A 16,635-nucleotide genomic window follows, 5' to 3' on the forward strand; every position below is an offset into this window, starting at 1 on the left:
AAAGATTTCTCTGCAGCTTGAATCAGATCCAAAGTCCCTGCATTTTGAATAAGATCCAAACTCTATCAAATCCTAGAAAAATTTATGTAATCTGTCCCTTCCAGTCATTTCAGTCTAAACACTCATACTCTCCTGTCCACTCATTAAGTTGCAGCTATACTAGTCCTCTTGATGTTTCTGAAACACATCAAACTTGTTACTGCCTCAGGACCTTTGCACTTGCTATAACTTTTGCTGGGAACACACTTCCCTCAGCTCTTTGATGCCTGACTTTTCATCTGACAGAACTCAGCCCAAATGACATCTCCTGAGATAAATTTTCTTTGACCATTCTTGATAAAAGAATGCCTCCAGTCTAATGTTTGCAGGTCCCTTATCCTTCTTTTTCTTTACAGCAAAAATTTTGATCTGAAATTATACTAATTCATTAGTTTGCTTGTACATTTTCAGAATTCCCTATTATAAGAAAAGTCCCATGTAGGCAGAGACTTTGTCTTACTTGTTCACTGATGTTTCTACAAAGCCTAGAACACTACCTGGTACACAGTAAATCCTCAAGAAGTATTTGCTGAATAAAATAGAATGAATGAATCTCCAATTTACAGATAAGGAAATGTGGCTCTGCGAGTTGGAGTAACTTTCCCAAAGTCTTACAGGGTTTCTACAGATGTTCCTGATGCTAAATCCTACTGACTTTTGCAACAGCAAGGTACTGTCTAAAGAGACTGAAGTGTCAGACAGCAGGCAGGGTGAGATGACATGCAGGTGTTGGATTCTATCGTGGACACAATCAAAACCAAAAAGGCATATTGATCACACTTTCCCCAGGGAGCCCTGAATTGCCAAGGGAACAAGATAACTTGAGAAATCTATTGATCTTCCATTTTTGTTACGCTGTACAGGGGACAAGGATCGATGGAGATTTGTACTCTTCTACCCATGACCTTGCGACCTAAATTTGTATTTCCACCCAGATTCCCAAAACTTTGCAAAATGCACAGCTCCGAGTGCCCACACCTTATTTAACTTAGTGTCACCGTCTGTGACAGCTCTGCTTTCCCAGCTCCTGTCAATTCAGAGAAACGTCACCCCCTCAGTCTCCTGCTCCCTGCACAGGAATCTAGCACGCCCCACCCAGCTGTCCTCTTACTGAGCGTCTGACACACACATTGGCCCACAGCCCGCAGAGGGGCGGGGCTTCTGTCTCCGGGGTGCTCTTCAGAAGGGATCTGAGGTCTGAGCAGCCCAACGTTGCCGAAGCACTAGCCCTCTCCCGGCCTCCTTCACTGAGCCTGTGCTTTCCTGCCTGCTCTCTCTTTCCTTTCTGGCTCAGCTTGGGACAGAGGATCATTCCAGAGGAGGCTCAGGTCTTGGATTTTAACGGCAGTGATGGAAAAACATGAGAATGTTTCCTGGATCTACCAAAAGGAACTGGAAGATCCATTCAAGAAATACCTGAACAACACTGATGACTACCTAGCTTTGCTCTGCGGGCCTCCACGCAGCCACCTCTTCCTGCCGGTGTCTGTGGTGTATACTCTGATTTTTGTGGTGGGGGTCGCTGGCAATCTCCTGGTGTGCCTGGTGATTCTTCGGCACCAGACTATGAAGACACCCACCAATTACTACCTCTTCAGCTTGGCTGTCTCCGACCTCCTGGTCCTGCTTCTCGGGATGCCCCTGGAAGTCTATGAGATGTGGTGCAACTACCCCTTCCTTTTTGGGCCCGTGGGCTGCTACTTCAAGACAGCCCTCTTTGAGACGGTGTGCTTCGCCTCCGTCCTCAGCATCACCACGGTCAGCGTGGAGCGATACGTGGCCATCCTCCACCCGTTCCGCGCCAAGCTGGAGAGCACCCGGCGGCGGGCCCTCCGCATCCTCGGCATGGTCTGGGGCTTCTCTGTTCTCTTCTCTCTGCCCAACACCAGCATCCACGGCATCAAGCTCCGCTACTTCCCCAATGGGTCCTTCGTCCCGGGCTCTGCCACCTGTACGATCATTAAGCCCATGTGGATCTACAGTTTCATTATCCAGGTCACCTCCCTCTTCTTCTACATCCTCCCCATGATGGCCATCAGTGTCCTCTACTACCTCATGGGGCTCAAAGTGAGTATCCAAGCTGGCTGCAACCGTTATGGCAGCACCCCTTCTTTTTTCTCTTACTCAAAGTTCGGAGAAACATTTAGAACTGGAGAAGTTCAGAATTGGAAAGGAGCATAGAGAAAAATAGGATGAGCTCAGAGGGGAAACTCGGAAGTTAAAGGACTGGATTCAAATTGGACAAAGAGTAACCACAACTATAAATCATTTCCTTTAACTCACCTTCCATTGTTCTTCCCTCTATAGCTGTGGTTCTCAAACCTAGGTGTTCCCACACATCACCTGGAAACCTCACTATGGGTACCCATGGGCAGGTCGCTCCCTCCAGGAAAATCTGATTCAGTAGGTCTGAGGTTGAGCCTCATTTTAAACAGCACAAGGTAGCTGCCCATGGAGAGACTGTTTCACACCCTGCTGTCTCTTTCCTGCCCTCACCTGCTTTGCCTGCATTGAAATTTTCCTCTGCACCAACTTGGTCTGAGTATAAAATAAACTATCGCTGCCTATTGTATACTCCAAGACAGGTACAGTTTTAAAGTCAGACCCTTCTTTGTGGTTGCTTTGATCCTTTGGTTGAAATATCAGATTAAAATGCAAAAATATGGCCTAAGTGAGATCAACCTGGACTTCTTTTCAACAGGTGGAGATTGAGGGACGAGGAATTAAACAGAATACATAAAATATATTAGAAGACAGTGTGAATAAGAGATAGGTGGAATTAATAGAATATTATTACTTAGTTTGCAACATTTTATAATTAGAGCTTTCTCTCCTGTGCTCATCATGGTAAACCGATTTCTTTTTTTTTTTTCTTTCTTTCTTTCTTCTCTTTCTTTCTTTCTGTCTTTTTTTCTTCCTTCCTTCCTTCCTTTCTTTTCTTCCTTCCTTCCTTCCTTCCTTCTTTCCTTTCTTTTTTCCTGGATCTGAATTGTCTGAAACTGTTGTTTTGTTTTGCTTCTGATGAAGGTAGGAGTGAGTCTATATGATTCCTTTCCTGGTATATCCTGCAGCCAAATTCATAGAGATGAAATCTAACTGTGAGAGTTTTATACCCATTTAATAGGTAGGTTGTGTAGGAAATAGTCATGAGACCACTTAGACTCCCAGGTCTGAATCTCACATATAATATGCCTTTAGGCAAAGCCCCTTAATTCTTTCCTGGAGTTAGGTTTTACATTTATAAAATGAAAAGGTTACATCAGATCGTATCTAAGGCTCCTGATAGCTCTAACAGCCTGTGATTCCTTAAAAAAAAGGAAAGGAAAATCTGTGAGTGGGAGCAATGTGAATTATAAATGAAAGGAAAACAAAGCAGACATCACATTCACATCATATGTACCAAGATGGCTCTGATACCATGTAATATGTGATCATTAATATACTCCCACCTCAGTGCATCTCTGAGAAAGGTGTGTGTCAGAAACGAGTGTTCCACAGATGGTCCTTTCAAATAAATACTGTGCCTAAGCAGAGTGGCAACGTCTAAGGAGAAAGAATAGATTTTAAGTACAACAGATGTCTGGACACAGGAGTAAATCTAATCAGGCAGAGTTATGCCAGTCTCCTGGAGGGCTGGCCCCTATAATTCCCAGAGACAAGTGCCAACCCAGACTAGTTCACAGTCATCATGTCTTTAGAAAGCCCTGTGTATCCAACTGTGGGGGAAAGGACTTCTGCATGATTCCACATATCATGAGCCCTATGAGAAATATCCATCCCAAATTTATCAATACCATCTCTTCAAACAGCAAACAATCACTTGCCTTGGATCAATTTAGAGGAAATATTTAACTGTGAATAGGAAACACGTTTCCCCCTCCAAGCAATTGATTTAAGTGTCACTTTGTTTTGTTGTCATGAATCTACATCTACCTTGTATCAGGAGCTAAGTGACAGCTCAGACAATAGCTTAGAAACCACCCTAGTTTGCTTTGTGTGTGTAGTGCAACTTACAGCATCCTATTCTCAGGAAGGATGAGGTGTTACCCAGAGGACACCAGGAAAGGAACTATCTGCTTAGAATGTCACTTCTACAGTAACATTTAATTTAAAGACCTCTAGACTGGGAATCAGAAGTAGGCCTTAGTCTGTGGCATTGGTCTCAAGGCCTTTGCACCTTTTGCTCTGTTTTCGCCAGAAATATTCCTTCTGTCTACTACCACAGTTGTTTTGCCTTTTTAACCCCCACTGATCCTTTAAATCATACTTCACTCACACTTCCTCCAGGAAGCTCTCCCGGATTCCCTAACTACCTGGTCCCTCTCTAGGTGCTCATGATTCTCAGCGATTTCCCATCATTGCATTTATCACAATTTATAATTCTATATTTGTGGGTTCCTTAACTTCTTCCTCTCCAACAAGACTGTAAGCTCAATGAATGAGTGAAGGAGGCTAAATTATTTCCTTTATTGCTGGACTTCAGCTTCTCTACCTTCAAAATGGGAGACTTGGAAACATTGTCTCAAAAAGCCTTTTTGATCTAAAAGATTTTTGAAGAGATTCAATCAATTCTGAGGAGTACTGATTCTCATGGCAAGTCAAAAATTATGATTGACTGTGGGCCCCATTGCCTTCAGAAGGCAGAAAACCAAGACTGATGTAATCCCAGAACCAGGGAAGAAGGGGGGGAGCAATAAGTATGTTCAAAGCTGAGCAATCAGAGCTGCTTCATCGTTATAGGACACAAGCGTTCACCGAGCTGCTCTCCAGGGTTCGAACGTAATGGAATTGGGAAACAGGCAATCCCAAGGCAAGTTCCTTCCCACCTGGGAAGCTCTCACGTAGTCCTTGTATCTCCCACATGCAGCATTAAAGCTTGAGCCGAAGAGGATGGATTATGAATTGTAGCAGAATTCAGCCAGGACAAACAGGGTTGGACTGATTTTTTTAAAATAAACAGATTTTGTTCAGATTATAGAGATATTTACACAAAAGCTATGATTATATCTTGGCATCCTAAAGCTGTATAAATGAATCACAATCTATATAAATGAACAGCTGGTGAAATGATTTTAAGCAGTATAAACAACTGATCAGGATTATATATCAATCTGAGTGATAATCAACCTCACGTCTCCCCTTCACCTTTTATCTTACATAAAAATAACTAAGAGGAGTGAATTAGGAAGGGTTCTGAACTTCCTACAGAGTGATGACAAGTTTCCTCTCCTATTTTTGTAAGTTGACTTTTAAAGTGTTTAGGGGTGGGTGAGAATAATTAATGGATAAATATCTACTCTACCAAACATCTGAAGGGAAATGAAATTATTCAACAAGAAATAAAGCAGCATTTAATATTGGCTAGACAAACTGTTTGGATTCTATTCTACTACGTCAACCCCTTCAAATTCTGTTGGAACAATGTATAATATGCATAAATATTCTGTTTCTGACTCTTCTTCTAGTTGGCTAGTTGTGTCACTGTAACCTAAGGAAGCTGAAATGTGATGATTAATAGACACATACTTTTTCTTTTCAGTGCAAACTACACTGTACAAGAAGCCTGTTCATAAAAAGATTGTGTGCACCATTTGCTTGCTGTTTGATTTAAGGAAATTTTTCCCTGCGGTGGAGAAATTCCCAGTGAGAATTGTTAAACCCACCGAAGAAGTGACTAACAGATCTTAAAAATCTTTCTTTGTTCTTGATTATGGACTGGAATCAAATAATGGAATAACTATCTTGTAATAAGGACAAAATTTTTTAAATGGTATGAAATCATTAGAACATCACTGAAGATGAGTTAGGAAGATGTGCTGTTTGATGCATTGCTCTAACCTTCAACACCAGTGGTTTTCTTCTCAGTGTATCTGGATGCTTCTTTGGATCAGCACGAGTACAGCTTGTGGTGAATGGTACCATGAGAAGAAGAATTTCTAGAAGGGACTCAGTAATACACATGAGTGGGCCTACAGCTATAAATAAATATTTCATAAAAATGCCTTTCAAGTAAATCCAGGACAATAATCAAAACCACAGTTTATGAAACTATTTTTTTTGGCCATGCTGTGCAACTTGCAGGATCTCAGTCCCTCACCCAGGGAATGAACCCGGGCCATGGCAGTGAAAGCCCGGAATCCTAAGCACTAGGCCACCAGGGAACTCCCAGAATCACAATCTATAACTTACTGAGTACCATGTGCCAGCCATTGAGTTAAGAACTATACCTGCATTATTTTGTTTTACTATTATATTAATAACATCACCTTTAGTTCGCTCCCATTTATTCCTAATAACTACACAATATTTTCCCCTATTTCGGTCAAGTTCTAGGTGACTCCGAAGGGTCAAATCTCACAGAACTTTAATCCCTCACTTTCTGAAGACACAGGTATATGTAGAGAACACCAATATATCCAAGAGACAGATGGCCAGTTTTGTTAATCATCCACATGGATACTTCAGGGCAGTGCAATGCTGAAAGCAACCTGACTTATAAGAGCTTACATGTTTGTTAGAGACAGGATACTGATTTGTTGAACTTTGGAGGCAACTATTAATGATCTTTTCTTCCAAGTCTTATATAATGTTAAATACCTTCTCTAAAATATTCTGTAGGGAATTCCCTGGTGGCGCAGCGGTTAAGAATCCACCTGCCAATGCAGGGGACACAGGTTCGAGCCCTGGTCCGGGAAGATTCCACATGCTGTGGAGCAACTAAGCCCGCAAGCCATAGCCACTGAGCATGTGTGCCACAACTGCTGAAGCCCACGCACCTAGAGCCCATGCTCGGCAACAAGAGAAGCCACCGCAATGAGAAGCCCATGCACTGCAACAAAGAGTAGCCCCCGCTCGCCACAACTAGAGAAAGCCTACATGCAACAATGAAGACCCAATGCAGCCAAAAAGAATAAAATAAATAAATAAATAAATAAATTTATTCATTTAAAATAAATTAATTAATTATTCTGTAAAAATGCCATCTAGCCCAGGAAGCTCACTGCATCTTAGAGCATTCTGTTCCACTGTTGCACATAACCACACTAATTTCTTCTCTATCTTGAATTGAAATATGTCTCCCTATAATTCAATAAATTGATTCTAATCTACCCTGAGACTATATAAAACAGGTTGAATTTTCCTTCTGCTGATGGCCTTAGTTTGTCAAGACTTTCTACATTGCTAATGAGGGAACTCCAACTCAATCTGACAAAATATGAAAGAGAGCATAGATCTGAAAAATCCAGAGGGAGAGCTGGCTCTTGGAGAAGATTAATCCAGTAAGACACACAATGTCAGCAAGGACCTAACTTTATTTCTGTTTCTTTGCTCTTCTTTCTATGGTATTGGTTTCAACCTCCAAATCTGCATAGCAGTCCACTGGTGGCTCTAAGCACATTCCTTATGGTGAGGAAGAAAACAAAAAGTTCCCTCTGGTAGTTCCAATAAAAGAGAAATGAAACTTTCATTCCTAAACGTATAAGCAAATATTTGAAACCTCATTGGTCTCAATTATCCAATCACTGTGACTGAAGGATAGCAGCTAAGTTATCTAGGGACTAAACCTGTATCTGGAGATGGGATCATTCCCACCCAAATTAATAACTATGAAATGGAGAAGGAGTAAATCCACTAGGAAAATCAGGGCACGATTGGTAAGAGAAGAGGAGAATAAATGCTGGAGGACCAATCGGCAAATATACACTATATTATCTTCTAGACATAGGATGGTAGTTTATCATGAGACCTTAAAGCTTTTTTTTATCTGGCTGACTATCACCACAAATTAGAAACATATGAATTAAAGAGAAAGAATTCACAACTAGATGAATGATGTAGATCTTCAGTGGTATGTGAGTTCAGAGAAAGGAGAGGACAATGAGCTACAGTGGCCACAAAAGTCTTCCAGGAGTAGGTGGGACTTGAACTGGGCAAGAGAGATTGCATGTACAGGAAATGTTAATACTTGAAATTTTCAGATGCTACTTTAAGGATCACCATATCTTCCAACAAGGAAGAGTATATTTTAACATCTAAACTCAGAAATACATATACCCTTATGGGTCATATTTGTAAAGCAGAGTTTCCCAAATTGTACTTCTCAAGATGGTACCAGGTGTTCCACTGAAATGGGTTGGGAAGGGTACTGTTTAGTCAAAGAAGCACTATCCCCTTTGAGGGCGGGAGATGTGGGATGTGCAAGGTAGGGGTGGAAGAAAGGTGATACACTGTCCCCCATGGAAATGTGTAATGTCCATTTGCATTTTAAGGCTCTGAGAAGACCCAAAATAAAGACTATAAACTTCATGAAGCAGAAATAATACCTGTTTTTGTTTTCTACTGCCTACCCACCGCATGGCAGAGGAATGCCATTCTAATAGATGTCTAATAATTATTGAATAAATGAATGGATGAATGAAAAAGCCTAACATGTTTTAACTTCAGAATTTCTTATTTTTCATGGAATATCTATTAATATGCTACAAAACTAGGGTTCTACAGAATAGCATAGGATAAATGGTTGCCTGGAACTTGGCCACAACCACCTATCCAGTTGAGTTAGGTGACCTTGATCCAAGTTCACCTCCAACTTATTGTTAAAAATATTCTTACATGTTATCAAATTCTTATATTTCTTTAATTCCAGTTTTTTGTCTGCAAAATGAGTGTCAGAGTCACACTTCTCAGATCTCAATGGCAGGAAAAAATGTTTCCCTTTCTTTATATCTCTTTGCATTTCTCTTGCAGCTGAAGAAAGACCAACCCCTTGAAGCAGATGAAGTAACTGCAAATATTCAAAGACCATCCAGAAAATCAGTCACTAAAATGCTGTGTGAGTCCTCCATTTTGTATTTTGCTTGTTTGTTAAAGCAAAGGAGTTATATTTGGTATTGTTCAACTGCTGCTGGGATCTGGATCAAAATTCTCCTGAAACGTAGTGTCATGTTCTGATCTTCCGTGGTTTACTCAAGCATCTAGGACCTGTCTATTTTGTTCTGTTTTGGTATTTAAACCTCAGAATAACACACTAAATCACAACCATTGTAATACACTCTGTTCAATGCTTGGTAAATCATATCCACTCTAAGAGCCTTTATGTATCTCTTCCCCCCCAGCCCATAAAATGAGCAGGTGGTTCTTCACCGATTTTGTGTTATGGGTTTCTTTAAAAATATTGTGGAAACAGTGAATTCTCCACTCAGAAAGTGTACAAACGAACATACATCAAATGTTTTACAATCCATTTCAGGGGGATCCTGAACCCCTGATACCCAAGCTTGGACTCCATGGGATCTTTTACTTCCAGAATAAGGACATCTGGCTAAGAATCCTTCTAAGTAGTCATTCCTCCTATGACATTGTATGATTTTATATAAACGGTACACTCTTTTATATAGATAAGACATTTTAAAACACATCCAGGCACTGATCCACACTCTCCCAAAAGAATGTTATAAAAATATATGATCCAACTGGTCTAGTGAGATACCAATCAATTAGAGAAAGGAGGTTTATAATATACTTTCCAAGTCACAGCGTGAAATTTGGAAGAAACAAATCCTCCAGGCTAATATGCATATGAAACACTCACTGTAACTACGTGATGTCTAGGAACCAAAACAAAAAAACCCAAAAACCTGTGAGGTCACTGTATGTCTTTTCAACTCTACTAGTCACCTTCTTGAAATTTTTTAGCCCCTGTTAGCACCTGACTTTCCCTACAAAGAAATCTAGTGTCTTCAATATTTCTCCCCATTTCTCTTTGATCATAATCTCTCTGATCATAATCTCTCACAAAAGGACTTGAAGTGTACTCACATTAAAGTCACAATGATAAAATATACTGTCAACTATTTGCCTTTGGGGGCAGAGAGTTTAATTATAACACGAATTAAATTTTTAACTAGAGGGAACTGTAGGCAGTAGTCAGCAGATTAGGGACATTTTCTTGGGAGGTAAATTCAGAAGAATCTTCCAGATATCCCTGAAACCACATCATGCAGGCAGACAATTTACTCTGAGTATTTTAATGCCAACAGGAAACATATGTACTACTTACTATGGAAAACATCAAATGTGCTCTTGAGTACAGAGAATTGTAAAATGAACACCAAAATACCCATCACCCAGCTTTAAAAGTTATCAGCTCATAGCTCATCTTGTTTCCTCTATATCCTTATCTCTCCTTTAGCCCCTACTAGATTATTTTTAGGTAAATCTCAAGCCTCGAAAGGAAAGGAAAGGAAAGTATTTTACAACTTCAGGAGAGAAAAAAACATACATGTTTATTTTTCTGGAAAATAAATGCCCCTTAGAGAAACTATGGTAGCACCAATCTCTGTCTTGGGAGCTGAAAATAAGAAACTGGAAGGTGCAACTTCCTGTAAATCTGTAATCATTTCAAAATAAATGTAAAAACAAACATAAAGGAAGTGGAAGGAATTCTGTGCTCTAGCAATTTATAATATAATAGACACATCCCCATCCCAATCCTAAAATGCTTGTATTATGCTCATGGTTGTTTGACCTTTCTCTTTCCCCTGATGCCTTACAGAATTTTAAATGACTAAAATCATAGAAACTTCTAATTTTTTTCTAGAAAAACAAGATAAACTCATACTATACTTCATAGTTTGTTATTAATCTACAACTTTAAAGAACATCAAATTGCTTGAACACAATCATTTTACTTATATATCCAGTTTATGTGATTCCAATAGTCTACTTGCAACATAATTTATTTTCCACAATAGAATGTTTTCAGAACTTTGAATACATTGAATACTATTCTAAATATCCTGAAGGAAACTTACATTACACAAGAAATCTTTTACAACCATATGGAAAACTGATTCTCAATCCTATAACATTCATTCTTATGTTTACATATTCTATGTAGAGTCTCTTTACGCTCTAGATGGCCTTTAGCAATTATAACTTAAAAAAGATGGAGGGGAAATGCTAGAAGGAATGGATGAACTCAGTGTGGGCACTGTATACCTATTCTTGCTTTGACTGCCTTTTACTCTCCCCTTCATCATCCTTTTCCAGTTGTCTTGGTCTTAGTGTTTGCTATCTGTTGGGCCCCATTCCACATTGATCGGCTCTTCTTCAGCTTTGTGGAGGAGTGGACTGAATCCCTGGCTGCTGTGTTCAATCTCATCCATGTGGTATCAGGTAAAATTTAGCTCATTTGGGTGTATCACAGGTGTCCAGGTAACTGCAGCTTCTTCATCTTGCTTAGACCAGTAGGTTCTATCTGTATATACCAATTTATCATGGGGATCTGCCATACTGTAATGAAGACACTTGATTTTTATTTTATTTAAGTATTGACTAGGCATGTTACAGGTTCAAAAGAAATATACCATATTACTATTTGAGACACTACTTTATGAAAGACCTCAACTCTAAGCTTGATGATTACAGCAGGAAAATGGTCAAAGGAATGATTCCTTTGGTTTTCCTTTCAATGGCCATGTGATTTAATTGGTTCTTATTTATTAAACATCCATGTTCCTGAAATCCTGTATTGTCTTCAGCAAGTGTTAGACCCTCATGAAAGCCAGCCAAAGGGTATTCATGGGACCTCAAGGTCTGCTTTTAGGCTACTTTAATGCTGCTTGTTAAGGACACCATCGAATATGAGAGAGAGCGGTTGAAAGGTTACTAAATCAGAGGACCTGGATTTGCATGTCAATACCACCATTTATATTCTGAGTGATAGGCAGAATATGGATTCCTTCTTGCCAAAGTTTCCTCAACTGTAAGGTGGCAATTATGCCTGCACTATATACAACACAGGCTGATGGTAAGAAGCAAATAAAATAATAGCTATTGAAGAACTTTTTAAGCTGTAAAATGCTATAGCCTATCTTCTACAACCATCACAAGTTTGTAAAGTAGATATTATCATCAACATTTTATGGTTAAAAAACAGTTCTACAAAGAAGAAATGGTAAAAACAAGGTTCAAGCTACAGTCACCTAACTTCAAGTTCAGGGTTCTTTCCTCTAAAATGGAGCAAAGAATGGCCACCTGAGTCTTTCTTTCTCCGTCAGTGTAACTATTAGTCTTAGGGTCACACCACTTCTATCCCTCGACCTCTGCTAGTCACTGGATGGTTCTACGGGCTCTTTATCAAAGACATCATTAAGGAAGAAAGATAAGATCAATTTATGCAAGTTAAGCTCCAGATGTGCACAGAACAAAAACAATAGCATTCATATGTATACTGAATACCATATATATTATCTATTTTCTACAACCATCTTTTTTGTACTCAGCAGGGCTTGTGTACAGTTTATACCTGGACATTAGGACTTTCCTCCATGTTAAACTATTTATTATTCTGGACAAAAAATCAAAAATGTTTATAGCTCTGATTTTTGTAGTGAGTCTGAGAAAATGGGAGTGTTTATAAATAATATATACACTACTATATATAAAATAGATAACAAACAAGGACCTACTGTATAGCACTGTATGGGAATTCTACTGTATAGACCTGTATAGGACCTACTGTATAGCACTATATGGGAATTCCTTCTGTATGGGAATTCTACTCAGTACTAGAGTGGATATATGTATATGTATAACTGATTCACTTTATTGCACACCTGAAACTAACACAACATTGTAAATCAACTATACTCTAATAAAAATTTTTAAAAATAAAATAAAATAAATTATTCTTTAAAAAAATTGGAAAACACACAAGATCACATGAGGCTTGATCTACACTTCTCCAGAGGCATCAAGACAACCATTTTAAGATTCCCAAGTTGTGCATTTACAATAACATTTTCCTGTTAAGATGTAATTTCTCCCTTCCCCACCTTGCCAACCAGATGATGTCTAAGCCTCTTAAATGCTACCCCAGAAATAGCCCCAACTTGCCTTTTGACCCTCAAGTTATAATATTTTCATTCATAAATCATGTATTGAATGCTTGTCAAACTGGTGAATTAGGGATTTCTGCACATTCTGCATTATTCTTGCACAATAATCATTCTATAGCACACTGGTGCACACTAAGCCTTCTACTTGCAGCACTCTCTCCTCTCTTCCCCAATATCTCCTACCCATTTCATGGTCTCGCTAGAGTCCAATCAACCCCATTAAATTTATCATGACCATTAGAGTTCTTGTGTTTATGCCATTATGTGAATTTCCATAGCATGACTGTTGGTATCACATATTTTGCTCTTTTCTTAACAGATATTGTTTGGTATCATCCTTTTGTTAATTACTGAAGTTAGGCATAAATCTTGTTCTGCAATACTATTCCAAGTCCTTGGAGAACAAAGTCTAAATCCACTACCTTCCAATGTGCCTCAAAGTCGTATAATGAGTTCAATCAGTATTTCTTTATTGAACAAATTAACAGTCTATAGAAATATTCCACTCCTCCCTGCCCAATTCTGTCCACAGGGCATATGGCACTCTGAATGTCCTGAACTATATAAATGAGGACAACAATGAATGTGTTGAGGACAGCACCTATCACTTGTTTTAGATTCTTATTCTCATCCCTTCTGTAGACAATATCTCAATTTAATCCTCACAGTAATCCAGGGAGGTGAGTTGAAAAGGTATCGTCATTCCCATTTTACAGAGAAAAAGAAAGTGAAGTGCCAGTTCTGTCCAGGGTCACAGAATAAGCAAAGGCCAAGATCAGAAACTAAGTCCTCTGATTCTCAACCTTAGGCTCCCCTTGGGCCTTGAGAAAATAGAATAGGATATGGTAATAAAGGAAAAGTGTATACCAACCAAGAAAATGGCAGTGTGCAAGACATTTGGTGGAGAAAACAAATAGAAAAATACAAATATTCAATAAGGTTGGAAATAAGGTGGGAAGAGCCATCAAGGGGAAAGGCTGGGTAGGGAAAGGACATTGAGGAATACTTCTTTGAAGAGATATTTAACAATTTAAGGAGTCTCAGCAGAGACTATGCCTTGACTGATTTACTATTCCTCCATTACTTGCAGTTTCAAATTATAGATTTAAGCAAAACATCAATGAGATAAAAAAAAAAACATCTCTCTTTCCTCTGATACTTAAGCATCTCTCGTTAATGCTATGGGAACATGTTTTTTGATTAAACAAGTGGGGATCAAAGGAAGTTGCCAAACATCTCAGAGAGATCCCATGCCTGCCTTAATTTTTCCAAGACTCTTTAATCTTTCTGGGTTTGATTCCTAAGTATACAGGTGGTAGATCTGTTCAGAGCATTTTGTATTCTCAATTAGAGTCTTATGTATATTATCACTTCCAAATGAGGCAATCAAAGGGATTCAAGACCTTTGTTAAATATTTATGCTTCTTCCTGTCATACCTCTCCCCCAATTTCTCCTTGGCATGTCTCTTAATCCCCTGCATTCCAGGTGTCTTCTTCTACCTGAGCTCAGCTGTCAACCCCATTATCTACAACCTACTCTCCTGCCGCTTCCGAGCAGCATTCCGGAATGTGATCACTCCTTCCTGCAAACAGCGGCACGCCCAGAACCACCCACAGGGGCCACCTGTGCAGCAGAACATCTTCCTGACAGAATGTCACCTTGTAGAGCTGACTGAAGATGTGGGTCCCTAGTTCCCTTGTCAGCTGTCCATCTGCAGCTCTCATTTCCCCACAGCCCTCTGTACTGGACAGGCACTAAGAAAGGAACTCTCAGAGAGCTGACATTCTTCTATGGCTCCACACTAGAGGGAGGGACATCCCATAATTTACACCTTCCTATATGATATTAAGGAGGTAAAATGACCCTTAGAACTTATATATCCAATTCTAGTTTTTTTTTTTTAACAAATGTGAAAATTGCTACTTAAATCTAGATCTAAAAGCCAGAACCTCCTGATTTTTAGTTAGCTTTCCACTATCTTAACTGCTTCATGCCCCTTTATTAGTTCATGAAAAGAACATGACTAGCAAAGCATGGCACCTATACTTTGAATCATTTCCACTATTGGGAATGGTTTGTCCTGTTATTCACACTCTGAATCAGGCTGTCTTTCTTACAACCAGTGGTTCCTGTGAGATACAGAGGGAGACATGGAGAAGCTGTTTATATGATTTGAGGGGTCCATGCCAGTTCTTCCATAGCAAGCTATTTACCCTACTGCCTCATATTGTGACATTATAATGTGATTCCTTGGAGTCCTAAAGCCTTTGACTTTGAGTCCTCCTGATAACACAGGAATGCTCCTCAGAACTATTATTCCCACCGTTCCAATCCCCAAGTCATTATCAGACATTCCTCACCAGGGGTGGAATTAGATACAAGTTCCACTTAGAGACGAATGGGAAGAGGAAGAAGGCTATGGTGGAAGGTCCAAAGAATCAAACCATACCAAACATAAACTTAGCTGTTTCATGATTTGGTCTAGACTTGGATTTCTAATAACTTACGCCATAAGTAGACCCAGGTACGTCTACTGTCTCAGAACAGAGACAAGTCAAATGGCAACTACTGGTCTCAAACCCAAGACTGCCCCCTACTCAATCCTTCATTACCTCTATAACACTGTCACTCATATAATATGGGTAAAATCTACCTTCCAGACACACCTTCCATTGTATCATCACATATACTATATATTTCTACTCAAATTGAATTACTTGCTCTTATGAAAACACACCCCAGTTTCCCCAGCTGCATATTAATGTTTATAGAATGCCTTCTATATTTCCATTCTTCATCTGATGAGATCCTACCCATTCTTCAATGTCCAGCTCAAAGTGGTACCTCTTCCATGAAACCATGCTTGATTTATCCAAATAGAAGTGGTATCTGACTTTTCTATCAGTTTATGTCTCTTAAGCTCTTTCTTCACACTGCTCTGTATTTCCATGATTTATATTCTTGCTTTGCCAGAATGTAAATTTGTCAAAGGCATGAAGTAGCCTGTGTTCCTTTTTGCTGTTACTGGAATCCTGACAATGTATCGATCACAATGGTAGATGTTCAATAAATATGTGATGAGTTGTCTCACATTCCAATGTACTGAGCCAAATAAACAGCTCCAAACGAAACCATGTTAAAGAGCTGAAAGACTAAGATTCTGTTTCTGACAGGGTCATCTGACCTTCAGTTGGCCGTTTAAACAGCCATGATTATAACGGCATGCCTGCTGTGCCTGCCACATGAGAAGGCTCTTCTCAGCCCCAGGCTTTACTGATGCCGAAACATGCAAGCTCTAGCTTTTAGTCTCTGAATTTTCTTTCCCCAAGTTGAAAGAACCATTCTACTAAAAAATGAGAATATTGGTCTCTGACATCATTTCCTAACTGAACAGTCATCTTCAAAGTGATTCAATATATTTTTTAAACCTCCTAGCTAATTATAAGCCAACTTTAATGAATCTGAATTTTTAGTGATGGTTTATGTTGGTGAGCAGAAATTCTCTGGTCATTTCAGAATTAAGTAGGGGGCTTCCCTGGTGGCGCAGTGGTTGAGAGTCCGCCTGCCGATGCAGGGGACACGGGTTCGTGCCCCGGTCCGGGAGGATCCCACATGCCGCGGAGCGGCTGGGCCCGTGAGCCATGGCCGCTGAGCCTGCGCGTCCGGAGCCTGTGCTCCGCAACGGGAGAGGCC

The 16,635-nt window shown here is 39.7% G+C and overlaps 1 protein-coding gene across 1 annotated transcript; it reads left to right on the plus strand.

Annotated features, from left to right (window-relative positions):
* The first annotated feature begins 1,208 nt into the window (after positions 1 to 1,208).
* On the plus strand, positions 1,209 to 14,842 carry NMUR2 (neuromedin U receptor 2). The gene is made up of 4 exons (XM_059062473.2): positions 1,209 to 2,106; positions 8,788 to 8,872; positions 11,092 to 11,217; positions 14,428 to 14,842. The coding sequence occupies exons 1-4, from the start codon at positions 1,390 to 1,392 to the stop codon at positions 14,631 to 14,633; spliced, it is 1,134 nt and encodes a 377-aa protein (XP_058918456.1). The 5' UTR covers positions 1,209 to 1,389; the 3' UTR covers positions 14,634 to 14,842.
* Positions 14,843 to 16,635: the final 1,793 nt, after the last annotated feature.

Source organism: Kogia breviceps, chromosome 4 (genome assembly GCF_026419965.1).
Source record: "Kogia breviceps isolate mKogBre1 chromosome 4, mKogBre1 haplotype 1, whole genome shotgun sequence".
Lineage (NCBI taxonomy): Eukaryota > Metazoa > Chordata > Mammalia > Artiodactyla > Physeteridae > Kogia > Kogia breviceps.